At 39.0% G+C, this 23,469-nt stretch overlaps 1 protein-coding gene across 1 annotated transcript in view; it reads left to right on the forward strand.

The window, feature by feature from the left end:
• The window catches only part of LOC128875098 (synaptotagmin-10-like), a 49,729-nt gene extending 26,491 nt beyond the window's left edge, over nucleotides 1-23,238 (forward strand). Inside the window, exons 2-10 of the mRNA XM_054120444.1 lie at nucleotides 15,730-15,992; nucleotides 17,034-17,180; nucleotides 17,379-17,510; nucleotides 20,646-20,800; nucleotides 20,900-21,068; nucleotides 21,306-21,426; nucleotides 21,968-22,139; nucleotides 22,219-22,419; nucleotides 22,729-23,238. Coding sequence (XP_053976419.1) covers nucleotides 15,730-15,992; nucleotides 17,034-17,180; nucleotides 17,379-17,510; nucleotides 20,646-20,800; nucleotides 20,900-21,068; nucleotides 21,306-21,426; nucleotides 21,968-22,139; nucleotides 22,219-22,419; nucleotides 22,729-22,732 — 1,364 coding nt within the window. The 3' untranslated portion in view covers nucleotides 22,733-23,238. The remainder of the gene's footprint in view (nucleotides 1-15,729; nucleotides 15,993-17,033; nucleotides 17,181-17,378; nucleotides 17,511-20,645; nucleotides 20,801-20,899; nucleotides 21,069-21,305; nucleotides 21,427-21,967; nucleotides 22,140-22,218; nucleotides 22,420-22,728) is intronic.
• Nucleotides 23,239-23,469: the final 231 nt, after the last annotated feature.

Consider the following 23,469-nt stretch of genomic DNA (forward strand, 5'->3'; position numbering starts at 1 on the left):
CATGCACATTTTCCGTTTGCCACGTGTGCAACTCTCAAGATCTGGGTTAGGTCTGGGATATCCGAGGCAAGCTAACTTTAAACCTTTCTTATTATAAACTTTCTAATTCAAGGTCATGCTGCGCTACATGACTGAACTTAGCATCGTATCAACTATAACGCGAGAGGGATAAAAATATATTGTTCTATTAACACGTTCGTTGTCGCGTCACCCATACCTGGGTGACGGTTATACTTCCGTGGGGACCCCGTTACCCGAATATGGGTAACGCTCTTCTTGTTCGAGTTAATAAGATTTTCGATTCGATTTTTAAAAGGAATTTAATGGAATAAGTATTGAAATATAAATATATGATATACGAAATAGAAATATTACTAATATAAAATGTGATAAAAAGATCACTGATGACACAGACAATACTTTACAGCAGAAACGAATTTTTCAAATTAATCAAGATAGTAATGAAATATAATATGATAAATAAATTTTAATTAAATTGTAATCAAAAACGTGGTTACTAATAACCTCGTAGTTAATGTAACTTTAAATAAAGTTTAAAAAAAGAACAGAATGAGTATTGCAATGATACGTTTCAAGAGATTGACCCTATAGAATTGATAGCGAATAGGGCGAGATTCGGACGATTTGATTTACAAGCTCGATACGGTTCATAGAGTAAAGATAAGGTGGGGAACGTGTTGACAGGGTGTCGTAAATTGGGCGGAAAACGTGGAAGACCCACGCCAGTTTCATATTTAACCATTACAAAGATTCTCCATAGAGGGGTGAGCTGATATTTACGAGCACGACGCGACAAACGAAGACAGGGATTTCGACCACATCGCGTAATGTAAGGCACGAGGGAAAACAGACGCGTACGAACCCAACAATGATCAAAAGGGGATATCGCAAGGGATTGAGAGGAAAGTTTACGAAGATCTGAATTCATATGACATAGAGTCACAACTTTAATGTCACAGTTGTCACTGTGAAAATTCAAATGATAGGTTCAAATGATTTGTTATTGAATAAATATCATCCAAACAAATTTTCTTTACCAAAATGAAGGAAGGAAGGATGGAGGAGATTAAGATGTAGATAATAAACGGTAAGATAGCCACTAAATACGCAAATAGAGCGTTATAGAGTTCGATGAAGAGCCGTGACACGATCTCTGTTCACCATCCACGTAATACCTTGACAATGGCGCTCTGCGTGGTCAATTCTTGTTCCGTGCCGACGATGTACCGTAACGGGGGCCAATTTTGCAGCACGTCGAGCACCACTCTGCGTACCGATGCGAGCAACAATCGTTAAACGTTCAAATTTTGAACCGTTCGCCATCGTTAAACGTGTGCAGCCACGGAGTCGCGTTATTCAATGACTGCGTCCACGCCAAGCGTATCAAGTTTATCAAAAGCTGACGACATTGCAACGAAACACTCTCGCTCTAACGTTTGTTTAGAACATGTCACATTTTCTTGGTTTTAATAATCGAAATATAAGACAGAGCTGAGATATATAGCAAAACAAAGATCATCATATGTTCTATACATGAGAGTCTCCATACCAAATTCCTGTAATGAATTACTATATATTTTCCAGGCATATCACAACAACATACTGAAAATCAAGTACTTGACACATGTCTCAAACGCTCAGTGTAAACTAGCTCAGTGATTAACGCGCCACGCGAACGTAATCATTGCGCGTTTGGCCTGCTGGCGAATGACGTTAGATCGTGACAAACATTGCAGTTGGATTCAGTTTAACGGTTAACACGAATTAGACAACGGACCATTAACCCATTACCTGCCTCACCGCTCGAGGCAGGTTTCACGCACCAGGAACGGTCAACATTTCATTCGAATTCCAGTTCAATGTGTTGCGATTTAATCGAGCCAGAGAGGTGCAAAATTCTTATTCAATTAATAATTTCGAGTGTCAAATAAATTCACTCTAAATACAAATAAAAATGTCAATTATAAAATGAAATATTTCACAGTAATCAAACAAGGATTTAACTCTTCAATCGAATAAATGTCGCAAATAAATCGCCGTTGTATTCGTTTTATTCGTCGTTCATTATTCAAATCAAATTTTGTCCGGTGTTCGTTACGAATCTACTTTCGTGTCATGACTATAGTCGAGGACTTTGAATTTTATATACCTCGTACTACAAAGGGAATAAATTTACTCTGATCTAAGTAGTTAAAGTCGTTTCAGAAAGAAAAATCTTTGCTTAAGTAATTTTGTGCAAACTCCATTCACGATTTCTTATTTTTATCGTTAATGCATTTTTTTCCGGCCCTTCCGGTATTTTTTTACTCGCCCTTATAATTCATTTTCTCCTAGAACCCGTCTTGCTTTCTCAGGATGAAGACTTTCATTTATGTGTTTCTTTACTTGTACAGCAAATGGTGCACTTACCCTGAGATTTTTGCTTGGCGAAAAGTACTCCTTTCGTTGTATACGATTGAAAGCTTTTTTGGAAATCACGTGACTTTTGAATTAATATGATCACAATTACCGAGATATCTATCAGAGATATCCGAGATGTTTGAGCTGTTCATGCACAAATCGATTAACCCCATAAAACAAAAAATTGAAAAATACGATCGACGTGGCCCTTGAAATAAATTATTTATTAGTCATTTATTAGTTATTTATTTATTAGTTATTTATTAGTCGTTTAATGGTGTTCATCTTTATTATTCAGGAAAGTTATTATAAATATAAAAAACTATGACTATACCAAGTGTTTTGACACTTAAGATTTTTCAAAAAGTGGAGTTAATCGATTTGTGCAGCGAACGGTTCACTTATCTCTATGATAAATCTTAACGAGAACTTTCATTATTTTTCACTATTTTCAATATAGTGAAGGTTCCAGGCTCCCCCCCTAACACGATGCTTTAAATTAATTCTTTAAATTTCGCTTAAATTTTAGAATATCTGTGTACACACTCACGCTAGCAAATCGCGAACATGCAACAGAGGCATCAGGTTGTCGCCACGACCAAGGATGGGCAGGAAAGGTGCGTTCCGCCATGCCATTTTGAACAGGTAATGCAGAGGGTCTTGCTGCTCGTCGCCATAGGTGATCCCGGAGCAAATCACCAGCGTTTTCAGCTTGTTCCTCAGATTGAGCTTCTTCCTCACCACCGTCACCTCCTTTTCGCATTGAATGTGTTCCTTGAAGTTAGGGTGTGGCTTCCGTTTCCGGAAGTCCTCCTCCGTGAAGGGTAGGTCTGGCTCCTCCGGATTCAATGGCTTGGTTTGCGCCCAGGTCATTAGGGTTGATATCAACACGAAATATCGCACGTCTTCGTTCCGCTTGAAAGCCTTCGGTGCTTTCTGCTCCATCTCCTCCAACTCTCGAACAATGGCTGAAAAGAAAGGGGAAACGTGGTGATTTTTCAACGAACTTATGGGGTGTACTGATGTATACGCTTTATTATTGAAATTGAACAAGTTCCGTAAATGTATTCATAATATATTCAAATATATTCATAAATGAACCGTTCACTGTACAAATCGATTAACTCCACCAATCACATAAAAATCGTAACATTACTTACGATTATTTTTTTGGCTATTCTTTCTTATTAACACATAGTTGACCGGCAATTTTACACAGAAGCGACTTCGTGTCACCGGCTATTATTTCGTAATCGAATGTGAAATTTAAACAATCTGAATAAACTCCAATAAACTTTATTCATATTTTACCAACATAATGAATTGAAATGAAATATTGTACATACATAACACGATGAGCAAAGCTTTTGCAATATTCTAGATCGTCCCTGAGTTTCATAAATTGAAATATATAATGCAAGTGCAAACACGAGTTAACTTGTGACCGGTCAACATTGTATTAATTTTATATATTGTCAGATGAAAGCTACACCTGTATTTATTTGAATTTATATTATAAATGGAATTTTAGAAAACAATGTACATTATTTCGTCGCATTTCTCAACTTTTTGTTTTATGGAGTTAATCGATTTGTGCAATGAACGGCTCAAATAATAACATTACTCGAGCGTAGGTTTTCGAACACTGTTGACAGTCGCAGGAAAAAAATTCATCTTGAAAATAATCATACATTTAATTCATAATGTAACATACATTTCCACCGTCGTCGTAAAAGAAAATTGTAAAGATGTTGTCTGGTTTGTCGTCGTCGAGGTGGCTCAACCTTTTAAGGGAATGGAAGGTGAAAAATAGTAACAAGAGTTTGGGTAAACGTACGTGCTGTTTACCTTCTTTCCAGGCTACACGAAGTGACCTGTGTATCTACAGAAAGCTTAAAGTGAGACAAAACTTGAGATACTGCGAAACTATGGCTACCTTTTCCCCTTTGTAACTGTTATCATTACTATTTATACTAAATTCTTCCTGTACTCAATTTATACCATCACGAACAAGTATTTCGGTATGAAAAAGGGTGTTCTAATGCACTCTGTATAGTAAATCCGTAATAACTCAGTGTTCGGATGGTAGGACGTTGAGATATGTTAGACTCTTATGATGGGGGTTCTAACATGTAAGAATGATGACTCGTTTCAAGATGATATCCCCGCGTTACGTTGCGCGTTCTTAGTACTCGATAAAAACTCTTATCTCTGCTGAGAATTCATTCAATTCAAGGACCAAGCACGATTAAAGGAACAATTGCTACACGCTGGATGTTTCCGTTCCATAACACAGCGTCCTTGAAGACTCGGAGATACCGCTCCTAATTTCTCTTTGTTTTTATAAAAATTAGGGTCCACGGTTTCCCACCATGATGCTCTTTCATATTTCAAACGCGTCTTCGTGTTTCTCTCTGGGGACCATTTATTTGTCACAGAGGAAAAAACTTTTTCCACCGACAAGCTACGGTTTTGTGCTTCTCGTTGCGAAGCGAATAATGACCAAAGTCGAAAAGGCGGTTAAAAGTTTTAATTATGCGACACATTAACAACGCACGTTATTAGAGTCGCGTAGTATAACACAGCTAAATCACTTTCGAATATTTTTGAATTATTCTCAACTTAAGTTAATTTGAAATCATGTTCGAAATAAAATTTTCCAGGGAACAATTGCATCGTTCCGAATGGTATCGAAAGGCCAGCGGTGCAAGCTCGACGCAATTAATTCACAGTTCGAATCACATGTTCCGATTCCTACCTTTCAACGCCCAACGAGCCTCGTCGACCTGGTCCTTTCCATGCGTGATATCGTATATCACGATCCCACACTTCATCAACTCGACCAATAGAGCGTCGCGATCTCCGGCGTCCTTTATAATCATAGTCACGTCCTCCGGAGCCGGGTGCTGAAAAGGGCCAAATGGAATTCGAAGTAATAAAGGCGAATTGAAGTATCAAAGGTCCCACGTCGCCTGTCCTTTTAAGGGTTACAATGGGCGCGTCGATGATAAGGTAAAAAAGATAATGTGTTTGCGTGTGGCCTACGCAGCGCTTTGCGAAGGGTGGCATTGAATTCCTAAGGACGCGGAAAAAGCAGAAAATGGGAGGGATCTCCTTTTGGAGCAACGGTTTCAACATAATTTTAAAGGGTATCATCTCGAAAAGGGACATTCTTGCACTGAAAATTTATTTATTCAAGATTGCTATTATATTTAATTTAATTTATTGAAAGCATGGTTGCTTTTATCGTGCGTAATCGATCGATGATAAAGATTATTTAAGGGAAGCCTGTGGCCAAATGCTTGCAAAACTCTTAAACCAAAGATATACATTGTATTTTTCACAAAAAAACTGCTTTTGAAATTTTGTTCACGAGAGAAATAAATAAGACTTGCTCAAATTACGGTGCAACGTGATGCTTTGAAGGAGATGGCGGTGGATTGGCAGAAAGTAGCTAGGCGTTAATCAGACTAAAAGCTGCAAGTATTATTTACCTCAGGGTCTGAAATCGTACCGATCACCTCGTACTTCTTCAAAGTCCCGTCTCCGACGGGTGCTTTGCGAAACTTTTCATCCACGATTTGGCTCTCCTCGTCGCCGGGCCTTTCATCTTCCTCGTCATACTCCTCTTCCTCCTCCTCGTCCTCGTCGACACTTTGTGGATTAACGTACTCTCGGCCGGATAACAGCTGGAATTTTAATTGCTATGCTTTAAACAAGAACCCACTTGAGTGTTGATACTTCCTCTTTGCGGATTAGTGGAGACGAGGCTAGAATTAAAAAAGACGTAGTCTGTAGTAGATATTTATCGGAAATAAGAAGACTGAAGACTGATTTTTTATAGAAAATTAATGAAAGTCCTGTTTGAAAATAATGCTATCGCGTGGTGCTGTTCCATGAACGACTAAGTAATAAATGAGCCGTTCATTGCACAAATCGATTAACTCCATAGAACACAAAGTTGAGAAATGCGATGAAATAATGTACATTGTTTTTTAAAATTCCCTTTACAATATAAATTCAAATAAATGTCGTAGAATGCAAAAATACAGATGTTGCTCTCATCTAACGGTATATACATATACAATTAATAAGAAAGAATAGTCAAAAAATAATCGTCAGTGATGTTAGAATATTTATATGACTGGTGGAGTTAATTGATATGTGCAGTGAAGGGCTCAAATTAACCCTATTCTTCTTTAAATCAAGTACTCGAAGATCTAAAATCGCTCTCCGATCTCCTAACCGTGTTCTATTCTTGAATTGGTGTCCGAAGGGCGATCTACAGTCGTGCTGCTCGTACAAAGCAGCGGAAAACGTAATTTCCAGTCAACACACGCTGCATTACACACACAGGGATGTTTTTCGATCGAATTTGCGCTATTATTAAATTCTACTGGTCAAAGGAGTCTAGCGATTCACCGTTGAACGTCTAATTGACGTCGTGCTACCCAAGTGACATTTTAATTGTTAATTACCGTGTTTTAGTCACGGCAAGGAGAATTAAATTGGAGGGCCGCAACAACGTTTTCCTTTTCGATTTCAGTGGGAGATTGTCCTGGACGGGACCTAATGCTGCAGGTGATGAATTAGGCGAACGAAACGTTGCACCACGGTTGAGAATAATATTCCATTGACTACTTACCGTGACTTTGTATCGCGGATAATGAAATTTCCAAATAGTAGAATGTTTTCTAGGAGACGAAGCCAACGCTGAAATTTAATTACATCGTTGTGAAATTATGCGGTTGGCCAGAGATACGAGTTGCAATCGCAAGAGTATAATTTCACTAAAGAACCTCGAGGGCTTTCTGCCAAACTAAAAGCATTGAGAAACCCCTTTATCTTCAATTTCTATTTTATTTTTATTTACCCTTTCCTTGGCAAAGATATACGAACGTGTAAAATAATAAATGAATTTACTTTCCTTATGTTCATTCCATGCAACACTTTTTCAAAATGAAGCAACGTAATTGCTTTTTAAAGCTTTGTAAATACAAGCACAGTCGGTTTTATATTTCTTTCTTCACCGTTACAGTCCAACGTCATAAATAACACATAAAAGTGCAAATTTTCAAGCTCCTAAAACTGCTGGCAGTTCATTATTCGCGTGAATATTTTCTTTTAAATGAGACTCGTTGTCTAGCACAAACATTCATTTGTTGTTCGGAAACTTTTCTACGGCTGGGTAATAATAATCTTTCGATTTCATGAATAATCCCTGGTTGCTGATTAATCGTGCCAGAAGTAAGTTCTAAATATTAATGTTAAAGTAATATCTCCAACTGGTTAACTCCGTGGGTATCCCGATTTGTGATTCTAGTACGAGACGCAATACAGGGTGTCCCAAAAGTCGGGGAGGAGCCGGAAATGGGGGGTAGCTGAGACGATTCTGAACAACAATTTCCTTTGCAAAAATGTCAGATGGGGCTTCGTTAAGGAGATATTAAAAGAAAAACCCGACCAATCAGAGCGCGCGTAGACCATTGGAGCGGCCGCGGTAGCGAAGGTTACGGCGCTGAGCGGCCGCGTCAATATCCTTCGATGCATGTCGAGTCACTTGTTCGCGTACGAGAGCGGCTACCTAGCGCGTAGCCACCGCTACGCGGCCGCTCCAACGGTCTACGCGCGCTCTGATTGGTCGGGGTTTTCTCTTAATATCTCCTTAACGAAGCCCCATCCGACATTTTTGCAAAGGAAATTGTTGTTCAGAATCGCCTCAGCTACCTCCTATTTCCGGCTCCTCCCCGACTTTTGGGACACCCTGTATATCGTTTCGCTGGTAATTAGGAGATATGTTATTCGTTCCAATAACGTCACAGCATCCTGGATATTGCGTTTACTTGATTGCTGCATTCCCGTCGCGAAACCGCACAAGTTCTTCCGCTATAACGAGCAACAAGCAATCAAAGCCACGACAAATTCTACCGACGCTTAATTGATTTATAATTTAATTATAACTTCCTGCAATAACGACGTCAGTTAAGTTGACGTCTACCGTCTTGAATAATATCTACAATTCTTGATAGCATGAGGAGAACAAAGGCTTGGGTACGACAGGAAAATATACCTGTCGTTCCGCCCTCGATAGCAATTGACGTACAATAAGCCTACACACAGCGGAGAAGGAAGTCTGATTTATCGGTCATTTTTCTCCAAGAAGGTATTCTTGTGTAACGTCTTTGTGAAGACTGCAGTAAAGCTTGTAGGAGTTGCATAATCAGGAAACCGCTTTGAGGTTATCATTAACTTTTCTTTGTCCTCATTTACATGTATAGACGACTGTCTTTCGGAGAGAATTAAAAGGTTAGAGGTCTCGTAGAACCATCTTTAACAATAGAACGATTCCAACCCTTCGACTCGGTATAAAAGAAGCTCGATGCTTTCAACCCTTACATTTCCTCTGTTATTGACCATATAAGAGAGGGTACCCTTCCAAATAAATAAATGATCCCAGTGAAAAATTCACATACCTCCCTAACTTCTATTTTTCTTCTTCCATTCACATCGTCATTGCGTATAAAAAAGGCACTTCCTATTTAAATAAATGAACAATCCCAGTTAAAGATTCACGTACTTCGCGACTATCTCGATTACTTTTTCATTTACTTTCCACGTAACCAATCTCGTTCGCGTCCTCGATCCTTTTCCCCTCGGTACCTTCATGAAAGCCATTACCCGGTTCAAATAAATAAATAATGTGTTGTAAACGTTTACCTAAGGAAACCACGTTGCACCGTCGTTAAAAAAAGATTCTGCCTGTAGGAAATTAAAGAGGATGTACTGGAACTAATTCGAAATCGATACCACGCGTTACATATTTTCTCACGTTTCTTCTCCCCTTGCTAACGCGGCTGTCGAGGCGCGCCAGTAACCTAGACATTGCATCGTAACTTCTTGCGCGCAGTAATAGGCACGCGTTAAGTGTTCTCTGCCTATAGAACGTCGATGAAAAACGGGACGACACCTTCTGGCAGTAATAGGAGACTTACGTCTGCCAATTTCCTCCCGTGATAACTGTCAACGTGATTGATAAACACACGCCAGGGCTTCAGAGTAGGTGCGACAGGTTCTTGCAACGAGGGATCCTTGTTCCGTTTCTGAGTCTGGTCCAGGTCGCTTTGGACGCCGTTTTGCGCGCCGTTTCGCAAGTCTGAGTACCTTGTCGAAGTTTTCTTCATCGTTGATGTCACCTTTTATAAAAACGAGCTCTTGAACGTCTGAAGTTGAATCGACTCGGTTATTCGTGCGACTTCGGAGTGTTGATGTAACTATGTAGATCCTTTATCTATATCTATACTAATTTATAAAGAATAAGTTTGTTTGTATGTAGAGGGTAATTTGCGAAATTACTGACACGATTTTAACAATTTTGCCAGTAATAGAAAGCTACACTATCCCTGAGTAACATAGGCTACGTTTCATTTTGATAAAATCACGTTTTCAGTTCAAAATCTTAATATTTGTAAGTAAAGTTGTGGCATCGCAATACTCACAATCAGAAATATCGGTTGAAACATCTGAGTTACGGAAAACAAAAGACAGTCACCTACTGATTCACGAAAGAACACGTTGTTGAACAGTCAGTCGAACACGAACGACAAAATAAATAGTATTCCACGCGAGTAAAATTGCGGGATGCAGCTAGTAGTATAGAATATTGTAATAATGCTTCTGTTTTTAGTTAAAATATTAATTAGAAATTGTTTGTTGCGAGTACATTGCAACTAGAGCTTCTTACTCCGGGGGTTCGCAGAGACACGTGCGATTGAGGTAGCGCGCCGCTTCGGCACGTGATGTTATTCTCACGTGACATTAACAAACAGAGACACGTGTACCAGTGTTCCATATTCGACGTGACACGATTCACAAATACGTGGCCGAGGAATAACGTTAATGACCCTTGTTTCGTGAGTATTGTGTGAGGAGAAAGCAAGAGCAAACTTGGATGGAATTGCGAGTCATATCGGGCTAGACAATTTAGTTAGCCTTCCTAAGGTCTGCTCCTTCACACGCATCCGACAGCTTCCACCTTTTCTAGCCAGCATAAATGGCATTGCAATCTGGAGTTATTTATTTTCATCCTACTCATTCAAAGCGCCGTGTCTGATCAGGAACAGCATAATCTACTTAAAGCTTCAAGCACTCTTAGGTCTTTCGTTGAATAAATTTTAAATAGAATAGTTTTATAGAGTTTAAAAAAATAATGGGACAAGCCAAATTTAATCATTTAGTCAGCCTTCCTAAGGTCTGCTCCGTCAGACGCATCCGACAACTTCCACCTTGTATGACCACATAAATGGCATTGCAATCGAGACAGAATAGCTCGTATTCTATGAAGTTAATTTCCGGGGTGAACATTAATTTCCGATCTATTCTTCCTCGATTTTTCAAACTCAGGTTTCTTCCTTTTTTTTTCTAAGATAGAAATTCTGTCATCGTTGGACAGATTTTACGTTTTAATACAAATGGAATGGAATAGCTGGAAATGGCGACTAAATCGTCGCGGGAAATGTAGATGAGACGTGACAGACGAGGTATCCATTTCGAAATTGTATGGTTCTCTGAAAAGGTAAGGTCAGGGTAATGGATATTTGGTCATGGGGGCGGTCATTACGTCACATAGGACCATGACCATGAAATCGAGTAGCGTATGGCTTGCGCCCAGGTTCTGCGGCACCTGTAACGAAAATTTATCGATTCACCGACGAACATGCTCATCGGCATAGAGTGGCTCCACCCTTTTCGTTAACCAAAAACAATGAATGTGAGTTCAGAGATCGAGGCCTTGGAGCTTTAGAAGCTCTTAGGTCCTAGGATCATTGGGTTATCCTTTTCCCAACCAAGGCACTTGGTACTTTGAAGCCCCGTTCAACGTCGTCAGCAGACGTAAGGATGTTTTCTCTTGGGTTACTTGTTACCGCTGGTGTTCAATACAACTCTACCAAGAGCCTAACCAGGATTAGTAGAAGACAGACCTCGAACCAAACTTATTATCGTCGTAAAAAAGGTATACGCCATGGTACGCACGAACAACCCTCAGCGGCCTCGCAACCCACGCAACGGGATCCGGGGGTCAAGGCTGGCTGGGAAACCATGTGGAAGATTGAAAAGCGTGGTGAATCGATAATTGCACGGGTTGACAACGGGGAATTCCGGAATCCCCGAATAGAAGCTTTGTTCCGTGCGATCCGAAATTCCTTTTGTCGGCGTTCGTGCGGGGAAATGTTCGGTTTCTGCGAAGATTGAGTCTTTGCGTATGTAAAATAAACTGACTAGTTGTACTTCATTCGCGAATTCTTTCTTTTTTTTACGATCAATTCATTGGATATCGAAGATCAAACATAGAAGCTTATTATTTCTGTCACTTTAGTAATTCGTATTCAAACATTTCACGTGTCAGAGGTTTAAAACAATTGCGCGGAGCTTTACGAGATCACTGAAAAATCTAGTGTGACCGTGGTGGTCGTTCGCTAACGAATATTAAGAGTCAGGTAATGGCGGTGGAAAGCATCATTCCTCTGTGTCCCATCAATCACTTAACCATGTACACAGAAACTCGTGCTGCGACGAAGAAGCAAACCGTAAATTGAGTTAATGCCTGAACCTTTACACTCGTTATCACCTCCGTCACGCAATTACTGGATCTTACTTTCCCCCAGAGATGAATTCAATTTTATCCAAACAACAAATATGGAATACACGAGAAAACAATTTAAAACGATTTACCTGTGACGTTTAAAGAAATGAATCGTTGTTCGCATTAGTGCAAATTAGGAAAATACTTCCATTACTTCTTATCAAAGAGGGATACATGGTCCTCGCGCGCAAAAAAAAAACGTGTTACATTCAAAATTTAATGGAAATTCGAGGGAAGCACTTCTAGAGGTTTCCAATGGTAGGTCAGACTCAGGATCTTGCAAACCTCGGCTGATTCTTCCTCGCCTTACTCTACGGAATATTGAGTTCAATACGTGACGGAAAATGATCACACATAACAAGTTGGCCAAACGATATCAGACCTTGGTAAAGAGCCAAACACTATCAGACCTAGGTCCTCATTCGTGACCTCGGATCGAAGATCTGTTCCTGGTCGAACAATTTGATCGGTCGACTCATTTTTTGGCCGCAATAATATTCTGGGAGGGTTCTCGAATTGTCGAAACACGAGGCGGAGGCAATCGAGAATCTCTTGCGGAATCGATCGCGAAAGCGTAGAACTCTAATAGACTCATAATGGCGGCACGTACGTTTCTCAGAAAATGGTACCTATCGTTGGAACAAGCACACCGAATACGTTAAACAGATTAAGATGGAGGAATTGTTTACGCCGGAGATCGATAATCGTCGATGAGATCGTGACTGTTGTTTCAAATGTTGACAGTTGGGAAATAATCGAGAACAGTGTTTATCGACAGCAGAGGAGAAAATGACGCAATTGAGCCGAGGAGATGGTGAACAAAATTAAATAACTAAATTAAATTATCTAATTCCAGATTTAATTTAACAAATAACGGATGACCACTTGCTAAGCTTTAACCCATTCACCGCCAACTGCGAGAGATCTCGTAGTTCGCGCTACAAGTTTAGATTGATAACAATTGGTCAACGAATATTTTTATTGCCTTTTGAGTTAGGATTTATTAGAAAAGAGGAATGAAAATTTAATATAATGTAAAAAACATATCTAATATCACTTTTTATTATAAAAATAATAACTTAGACCGGGTCCGATGCAACCTGTATTTTATGGCTGTGAATTCATTTAGTCAAATGCCGTAGTTTAACTAATAACGTTCCAGTCTCGGGGGGCATAGAATTTTAATGGATCGATGTGTGGTCCACCGCGACGCATAAATCCTTCAAACGTCGATGAATCACACCGGAACAACGTAATTACTGAAATGAAGGGAAGAATACGAATTCCCCGCGGACAGGAATTGAAATCGGAACGCGAGGGGAACTACGTAGGTGATAATTGTTCGTTGCAAACAGATACGCGAATAACTAATGAAGCGTCCTCGCATTGTTCGCCACGGTTCGTTGTACTATTACGCGAATCTGCCATCTGAAAGGAATTCCTGCTTCCATTAACCCTTTAATTATTAGGCTGGTGTAGAAGGAATTGCGGTTTTTAATATTTAGCTTTAAATCATCATAACTTTTTTTATAATAAACTTTATGAATCAAAATAAGAACCATTAGAATCAACACATTTTTTTAAACGAGAAGCAAGTTTTTTTTATCCCGGCCGCGTAGAATTCTGGAGTCCTTGAGTGGTTTTTGATGCATTTTTTGCACAGGGAGTCGTTGAGATGCTTGAAATGGTAGTCGGTAGGGGAGAGGTTTGGCGAGTATGGTGGATGGTCGAGAATTTCGTAGCCCAACTCATGCATCTTCTGGCGCGTCATCCTGAAAACGTGCGGTCTGGCGTTGTCATTGAGGACAATTGGTGCGGTAGCACCATTCGCCAAGCTTCTTCACCTTCCAATTTTCTTCAAATGGCGAACAATGGTTGAATGGTCGACGTTGAGTTCTTCGGCAACTTTTCGTGTAGTTTTGCTTGGGTCAGCTTCAATTGAGGCCTTCAATTGGTCTCCGTCAGCATCAGAAGGTCGATTACTTCATCATCAAGGCTCTCATTATCATTACGTATGTTCGTTAACGGTATTCTGATCAAAAACTTCGTTGATATTGCGAACCATTTCCTTCGCTTTTCGACTTCTTTTAAATATGTACAAAAATATTCCTTGTAACTGCTTCTTTTTTATGATTGCTGAAATGATCAAAGTATAGCTTATAACAACAACAATCATATCATATTTGTTATCGAAATAAAGAGCAGATTCTAAGCTTCAGAATGATATATACAGTGCCAATATTTATTTAAAAATTTCTGAAAATTTTAAACGGTAAAGTTTTACAAACTGAAACCCGCAATTTCTGTTGCACCAACCTAATACTTGCTGTAGTATGTTTTGAACAGTAGTGTAATACTTTATTCATGGAGAGAGAACAAATGAGTTAGAACTACGATAACATATGCTAAAAAATCACAATTTTCTACAGGACATTGAATGTTTTGAATGATTAAAAAGGACATGGTATCAGAATGATAAATGATACGATAAAGTATTGAACTGGGGCAAAGGTATAATGTCGTTATCAAGAGCTATGAATTCTCATACACCTTTCTTCTCTTACCGATATCTTGCAAATGGCAAACTTGGAGGTGTGCCATTTTTGCAATGGGGTTGAAATTAATTCGCTTGGATCATAACGAAGAACAGAGTTTTCAAATGTATTTTATATATATTTATAAAAGTATTTAATTTCAATCTTTTCGATCTATAAATTTTGGAAATTCATCCTGCAACTCCTCAATTCCATCAGTTCCACCGTGTCTGACCAGTGACTTCCACTTCTACTTCCTCCGTTTCAGTCGTTGTTCTCTAGCACGTCCTGCTATTCGTAAGCAAGTAAATAGTAACGATATGATCAAGGAGGCTCCTTTGTAAACCGTGTTAAACGTATTCGAGTGACACGACAGCGAACAGTGTGAATGGAGACGGTAAGACGAAACGCGACGCCACGCGAACGAGGCGTCGCTGTTCGCCTATTCAAACGAAGCGGCTGACAATGAGTCGCATATCCCTTTGGCTTTCTCTTCCTTCGTAGGATGCGTGCACAATACTGCATTGCTCGTTAATTATTAAACGTTACTCTCCGCGTACGTCTTCTTCGTTGCTCAATCCAGTCGTAAAAAGTCGAAATTTTTACCTGTTGAACGATAGAAGCTGTTGCGCCACAGTGCAAATGAGTCACGACGTATCGTTTAAAAGGCGTGTACAGTAAATACTGTCCTTGCAATTTGAAAATATTTGAAACTGTTAAACTTTTCAGACCTGGCGTTTACAATTGAGGACACAAAATTTAAAAATTACCGACGCTATCGTTTAGGTCGAATGTCTATATACTACACTATACTACACTATTAGGACTTTTTTTAATTTTTTTCATATTAATTTTAGTCCAAGTTATCCCTAAAAATTAAATTACATTAGTACGAAAAAAAAAATAATTCAGGTCTGAAAAGACTAAATATTGACGGCCTTTTACCTACACTGTCAATGAATTATTATTCGTTGAACTATCAAGCTAGTAAAAAAATTAGGAAGGGTTTGAACAATTAGACACTAAATTAGTTTGAAATTTCACTTTCAAGGCGAACATGAATCTGCGTAGGCGGATTCTTTTTTGCTTATTGAGAACATTCGCGTGGCTAACGTGGTGTAAATTTGTTCGCAGAAGAATGGACGGAAACATTCCCATATCAGGTGCTAGTAGGAACGGGAATAGTGTTGATGGCTTTATTCTTGCTGGCTGCCGTGAGTTTCCAATGCTCGTTTACCTGGCGATGGTTAATGAGGGTGAGACGGCACATGAAGGAGGAAGACAACGAGAGCGACTTATCGCAGCAGAACGCTATACGTATCAGCCATTCCTTGCCGGATCTTCAATCGGAGCCAATCACTCACGAGTACGTTCAGGAGCAAAAGGATAACAAAAAGGTATCGACGATGAGAGGCACTTGAAAATATCCTAACATTGCGATTTTCTATTCTTGGAGAGAATAAAAGACGTTGGAGTGATAGCTTCGCTGTAGAAACTGTCAACATTAAATGTGATTGATATACGCATTTAAGATGAAATGAGCTGGAATTCTTCTTGAAAAATAAGAATTCAATGCCTTTCTTAAATATTTACTTTGAATGGACGATTATACAAAATGTGCGCCCGCTCGGAAGTATGTGAACACTATCTTAATAGAAATAAATATCTAATAAAAGTTGCAAATCTATTGATATCGATTATATCATTTATGTTTCGATATGTTTATGTTGCATTAGCGAATACATTTTACTAATAGTTTTTTATTTAATATCACATTAGTAATGATAACAAATTCCAGGGATAACTAAATAATATTAACATTTCTTTGATCAAACTTGGGTACTATTACTTTCTTCATTTTATCCGAAGTAACAGTATCTCATTTATTTTGTAATATTTATGCTATTAATGTTTTTAGTACATTTAACATTCTTTCTGAACTTTTCTATGAACCAGAGTTCCACTATAAAATTGAATATGGCACTCAAAACACTTAATATTATTAAATGTTGTTAAATACACATCCAATATAGAATTTAGCAACAATATGTGTATAGTAATAATTTACAGTGTATATTAATTACACATTGAAGGTAGCAAGTGTCCACATATATTTATGAATGAGCATGTATACATTTTAAGTTCCAACAAAAGTATGTTAACTTCATTGTATATTGCATAAATTTTACCACAACCCACCGATAATGTTAAAATACAACGTAGAACGTATTACTCAGGCTAGTTCGTACACTCCCTTCTCCGAGACGGTATCATCTAATAAAAAACACGCGAATAAAAATTTCATACAGCGAGAGGATCGCTTGAGGAACTTCCGCGGTTAAAGTTGGTTAATGAAGGTTTTTTGTGGCGTACTTCCGGAAAGGTCTTGAAATATTAAGACACGACAGACCCGTGAAAAGATGATTTTCTTTTTCCAGGTGCTGCGCCAGACAACTTTACCCATCGTGCCGATGAGACACCAGAGCTTTCAAAGGCAGCTCTCCCATCGGCTCGACCTGCCGAACATCAAGTTCAGCATCTGCAGCCTGGAGAATCACAGCGACTCGAGCCTCGGGTTAATTAAGGTGCGCCGCGATACACAGCCACGCTCGTTCGCTCGTTTCCTTAGCCGCAATTTTCTCAGGCTAACTTCCGCGTCGAGCAATTAAGCCGAAGCAGAATTTTTCTTTCCCAAACCCCCCGCGGAAGTACTGGCGAACGAAACAGAGTAGCAAATTCAGTTTCCACGAAGTTTTCTAACGATTCGCGTCCACGGTTTGCAGCCAGAACTTTACAAGAAGGAGCTGGTGAGGCAGGAGAGCACCGAGAGCTCCAGCACCATAGAAATGGAGTACGCGGGAAGGCTGCATTTCGCTCTTCGCTATGACAAAGAGATCGAGGGGCTGGTCGTTAAAGTGAGTTTTACGATTTACCTAATGGATTTACATTTGTTGCGTGAATACTGGCAGAGTTAATGTTACAAATGTTGCATGACACAGGTGTAAAATAGGCAAAGCAAAGATAGAGGGGGCTACACGATGAATTTCTCTGTATTCGAATTTTATTAAAACATTCGAATATTTCTGTTACGTCTTTTAGAATATACTATTACAATATTTCAGTATGTACAATATTTCATTTCAATTCATTATGTTGGTAAAATATAAATAAAGTTTATTGGAGTTTATTTAGGTTGTTTTCACATTCAATTACGAAATAATAACCGATAACATGAAGTCGTTTCTGTGTAAAATTGCCGATTAACAATCTGTTAATATAATATCTACTTCTCCCTTCGTTATCTTTGCTATACCATGGAGATTCCCTCGCTCACAATGAAACAATTAGCAATCGTCGTTCTCCTATCATCGTTCTCACCCATCTCCCACTTCACTGAAACCGTCTCGAATGTGTAATCCAAGACGGAATGCACATCAAACGTCTTAATCGAGCGACGAGTATCACGTATGATATCACGCGCTATTCGAGGCATCTTAAATTCCGCAACAGAACGAATACCATGATCGAGCAGATGCTGCACCGTGGGCGTTTTCTTTAAGCGGCGCACGTAACTGCGAAATCGACATGGGACATACAGAGGCAGCGAGATGAATGCTTCCCGCGCAAACGATGACCGACATTCGCGTTCCAGTTTCGCCGGAATTATATCGGTTTCAGTTTATGATATATTCGATCGCGTGCGACCGCATTGATTAAACCCCATTACGCGTCCCAAGGCTGCCGCCATCGCCGATTGGCGAAAGATTCTCCCGTTGGTGAGAACGCATAAAAGGCATCCAAGGTGGCCTAATCGAAGGAGGTGAAATTAATTTCACATACGCTATCACGCGAATCATTCTCGTACTTCAGCGTCCTTTTGAGATTTAAGACACTTGCTCGAGGCATAAAGAGAATATTACGGAAGGTTACGATCTGTTAAAAACGTTTTTCTTTTTGTTGAATATTTAGCTAAATAAAACACGCAGGTTTTAAGTCTTCCTTGGTGTAATATATTTAAGAAACAAAACGAGACTGAAATACAGGCGTTTTACAAAAAAAATAGTGCGAGCTCGGTCTACCCGAGTCGTTCGATCCGTGCACTGTCGGATTTCTACGAGAACTGAAAAAGCCCAGAGTCATATTGTTGTTTCACTGCAATCCCCTTTTTTGGGAATTTCCCGTCGATCGTGCTCTTTCGACGTTCAGGTATCACCCAGTCATAAAACTTGGATCAAAATTTAGCTATTTCGGTCACTGTTGACCCGAAGGTCTCGCATCAGACAAAATCAAACTTTCAAATTATAATCTAACGGTATTTTTCGCAGAAATCCAACATTTTTTTTTTTCATTTCATTTTAATTTTTCTATTAGATCTAAAGTTATTTAGTGATCAGTGACAGCATAATCTACTTAAAACTTCGAGCATTCTTAGATCAACTATGACACTGAAAAACAATAATATATACGTTCATTTGTTGAATAAATTTTAAATAGTATAGTTTTATAAAGTGCAAAAAGAAATGGGACAAGTCAAATTTAACCATAACGCGATTCATAACTTTATATGTTACAAAAGTTAAAAGCAAAACATACCTCATTTGTAGGGCAAAGGGTTCGAAGTATATTGAACTGTACACTGTTGCCTTATATATATTCTAACATTGTTACATTAACGCTATTTATAAACTTTCTGCGCCAACAATTTATAAATTTCCTACGCGAATTGATTATAAATTGTCACGCGTTAAAGGAGCTACAGGTTCAATTTAAATCAACTTAAGTGATTATGGACGCTTGACGCTTCCACCTACCCGGTCTTCCTCTGCGAAATGCTAATATCGTCCTGGATATTCTTCGTAGCCTATGTCTTCAGAATTTTCCCATAATCCAACGCACCTTCCATGATAAATTCATTTATAAATTAAAATAATTTACTCTGTACATAAAATTCTCCAATTCGCCTCTCCATCTTACGGGTGAAGAGATTTGAGAGGGAACATCTTAAGCGAGTCGACTAAATTAATTTCGTCCTCGTTAAGATGCTTTCTCGCTTTCCAAATTGCAGGAAATACGGTTGCACTCGGCATGGCTTTTTAGATGACAATTCTGATAACGAAAACAATCATATTTATTATTATTAGGTTCTTATTTTACAAGAGAAAAAAGATCAAAATTCATGCATCGGTTCTGGCACAAGCATAATCGAAGCACTGTGCGTCGGTAGAAACGTTTTCGCAACACTTGGCGCGCGTGGGCAAATTCAGTTCACGATTGCACTCTACTGGCTAATTACGTGGCCGCCATATTTAGCGCGAGTTATTGGATAACGATAATGAAGTACGAGCAGCGCTCGTGCGACGGACACTCGCGTCCACAGTATCCGTTTGATTACGACTCGACGTCGATTGGGTAACGTTGCCGTTCCTGCGTACGAACGAGGTCGGAGGAGATTGAATTTGTTCTAAATAGGGCACCCACGTTTTCTGACATAGAAATATAAACGCGCGAAACGCGTGTACGCGTCGCGGTTCATTCATAAATCTACGCGAGGACGGAGATAAAGGAACGCGGACGATTAGCTACCCGCGGAGAACTGGATCTTTCATCTCTGACCGCGCAATTATGCTAATATTCGGAATTAAATAGCTGGAATTAAACATGCTGCACAAGCGCGAGATTAAGCACGGCGATGATTAGATTAAATTTTAATCCAGAGAATAGAAGAAATTCTCACTTATTTTTTCGCGCCTGAAAGCGTAATGTGTAATTTTTGAATTATTTCAATTATCAGTTTCTGTGTTTAAGTATTTAGTATATTAGACCACGAGTCTTTTGAAAAAGACTTTCTCACCACAAATTGTTTGAATCCCGCAATTTTCGTCGACGGAAAAGTCATTCTACTTACTTTTGGGACAGACTCTGTATTTTAAAATTCTTAAGAAAAATAACGAACAATCAATTTAATTTATCGCGAATGAACTTATTCCTATCCTACTATTTGGATTCGATGGACAGGGCAACCTTTGAATGAAACGTAACGTCCCGTTTAGGTCTTGGAAGCTCGAGAACTACCAGTCAAAGACGTGACAGGCAGCAGCGATCCTTACATAAAGATATACCTGTTACCTGATAGTAAGAAGAAGTATCATACGAAAGTGCACAGGAAGAATTTGAACCCCGTATTCAACGAGACATTCATCTTCAGGTGAGTGCAGCTCATTCACTCGAATCTAGAAGTTTAACAGAGAGCAATCATTGGATTCATTTCCTGACAAATACCGATGAAATTGACATCTGTCAACAGCGTGTCCTACGAGGAACTGAGGGAACGCTATCTTCAATTCTCTGTTTACGATTTCGATCGATTCTCTCGACACGATCTGATCGGTCAGGTTGTGGTCAAGGGATTACTAGAGTGCACCGACCTTGAGCAAGAAATCCCCTACACGATGAACATCATGTGCCCTATGCAGGTAACTTAAATTATTAAATATTTAAAATGAAGGAATACTTTAGTGCCCCTTTTTGAAAAGCCTTGATTGAACTTTAAATATTTATCCCGAAGCAGCCTTTCATTATAGGTCGTAACGTCAATTAGTAAATAAATTCTGTATTCTTTCTAAGACGATAAAGAATTGGTGTGGCTATAAATAATTGATTTCAACAGGTGGACGAAAATAAACTGAACCATGGCGTTAATTGTCTTTCAGGAAAAAATGGACCTGGGAGAGCTGATGCTGTCACTCTGCTACCTACCAACAGCTGGTCGGCTAACAGTGACCATAATTAAGGCTAGAAATTTGAAAGCCATGGATATAACAGGATCATCTGGTAAATTTATCTCAATTGTTCTCGGTATTCTTTTGTCTTGCACCAGAACGCTTTCGCGGAAGGATCTGCGACGCGTTGCGCAACGTTGATTCGCTTACAACGTAATGACAGTGTTGTTTGTTTAGGTATTGAGTCACTGCCTTCTCTTGTTGCTTTATTATTATTCGCATAGTAATAATAAAATTTCCATACTAATACGCGTCTCGCTTTGTACGAACACCTTAAAAATTAACAAGCGGGAGCATTTGTGAAAAAATGCTTACTTCCACCTCAAAGTAGATACATGGATGATAATAACAGCGAGCACAATCGGTTCTGCGTATTGTATACTGATGAAGTTTTTTAAATATGTATAGTAATCGTGATATCATCTTTTTGGAAAATAAGTTTCATTAAATAAGAGTAACACAAAGCTTCTGAAGAACTTCAAATCACTTCATACGTACACACATTTGTTTCAAGCTGTATATAATTAGTTGTATAATCGTAAATACGTGAATAATTAATAAACCACGTTTAAATAAAATAAATTGTTTTCCAGACCCGTACGTGAAGGTGGACCTGCTCTGCCAAGGTAAAAGGATCAAAAAGAAGAAGACAGCCGTGAAAAAGAATACGTTGTTCCCAGTGTATAACGAAGGTCTGGTGTTCCACGTGCCAGAGGACAACATCAAGGACGTCAGTCTCATAGTAAAAGTTATCGATTACGACAGGTGAGCGAGAAGGGATTATTGAAAGAATTATAGGTAGATCGACGAGTCACGAACGACAATCGTCTAATTTTCTGTTAAGGATTGGATCGAACGAATTAATGGGCTGCACGGCCATTGGCTCCAGTTTCATCGGCGTTGGTCGTGACCATTGGTTGCAGATGCTGAATAATAAAAAGAATCCCGTGGCGCAATGGTACACCCTGTTGGAAACGGTCGCTGGTCACGTTCCATCTGTGAATTCGGAGCCGCTTCCAATGAGTCTGAGTTGTTTGAATAAAAGGTGAGTATTAGGAGCATTACCTTCTAACCCTTTGCAATTATTTCGTTGAGAAATAAATTAGTTTCATGTGGTTTCAAGCATCGTATTTAAGAAAATCTTTGACCACTCAGATTTATTAGCCTTTATAGTGTTCAAAAATTGAAGAATTTCCTTTCACAATAAAATGGTGTAGAATATGAAGCAACAAATATTTGTTTTTTTTTTTTTTAAACTGATTACATAAAATGGAGTGGAAGGTGGCCATGGGAATCCTTGGCCCTTAAATGAATGGACATGGACCAGTACATGTCCGACTTTTGAAATTTCCAGATGAAGACAACACGGCCGAATTAAGTTTCGCGGGAAGTCGCAGTTTTTGTCAGACGTCGGCTTGGGCGTTGTTTCCTTCTGTCGTCATTTAATGCACACCGCTTGACTGACTTAAGTACAATTTCTATCTCAAATGGCTCCGAAGAAACACAAACAAACAAACAAACAAACAAACAAACAAACAAACAAACAAACAACAAAACTCTGTGCTTTGGAAATATAATCATACGGCGAGCGTGGAATAGTAAACCAAGTAGTAGAACATAGTAGAATGTTTGAGAGGCATAGTATAAAATAGAGAATCGAAGGTAAGGCGGGGCTGCTCAAAAGTAATCCTGACGATCGAATGTTTGAAATCAAAAACAAAGGAAAAGCAACCAAAAAAATAACACAAACGATAAAAATAATAATAAAGAAACAAGAAAAAAAGAGGAGAGAAAGTTAAAGTGAGAGAGAATGAGCGAGAGTGAGAGAGAGAATGAGAAAAAAAGATAGAATAGGTTTATTTTTTGAACATAAACGAATCCAGGCTGGACCTGAATTCGTGCATACAGATAAATACGGACCGTTTGCCGACTATACTCGTCATATTTTATCAGCGAGAGAGAAATATATATATACATATATATTTGACTCGATGAATGGTTGTGAATGAATCAATTTTGTACAAGGCCCGTATATAAAAGCGCCGACTGTTTGACCCTCGATAGCTTTCGGTGTGTAAAATTGCAAAAGATGATG

The sequence above is a fragment of the Hylaeus volcanicus genome, chromosome 4 (assembly GCF_026283585.1).
Source record: "Hylaeus volcanicus isolate JK05 chromosome 4, UHH_iyHylVolc1.0_haploid, whole genome shotgun sequence".
Lineage (NCBI taxonomy): Eukaryota > Metazoa > Arthropoda > Insecta > Hymenoptera > Colletidae > Hylaeus > Hylaeus volcanicus.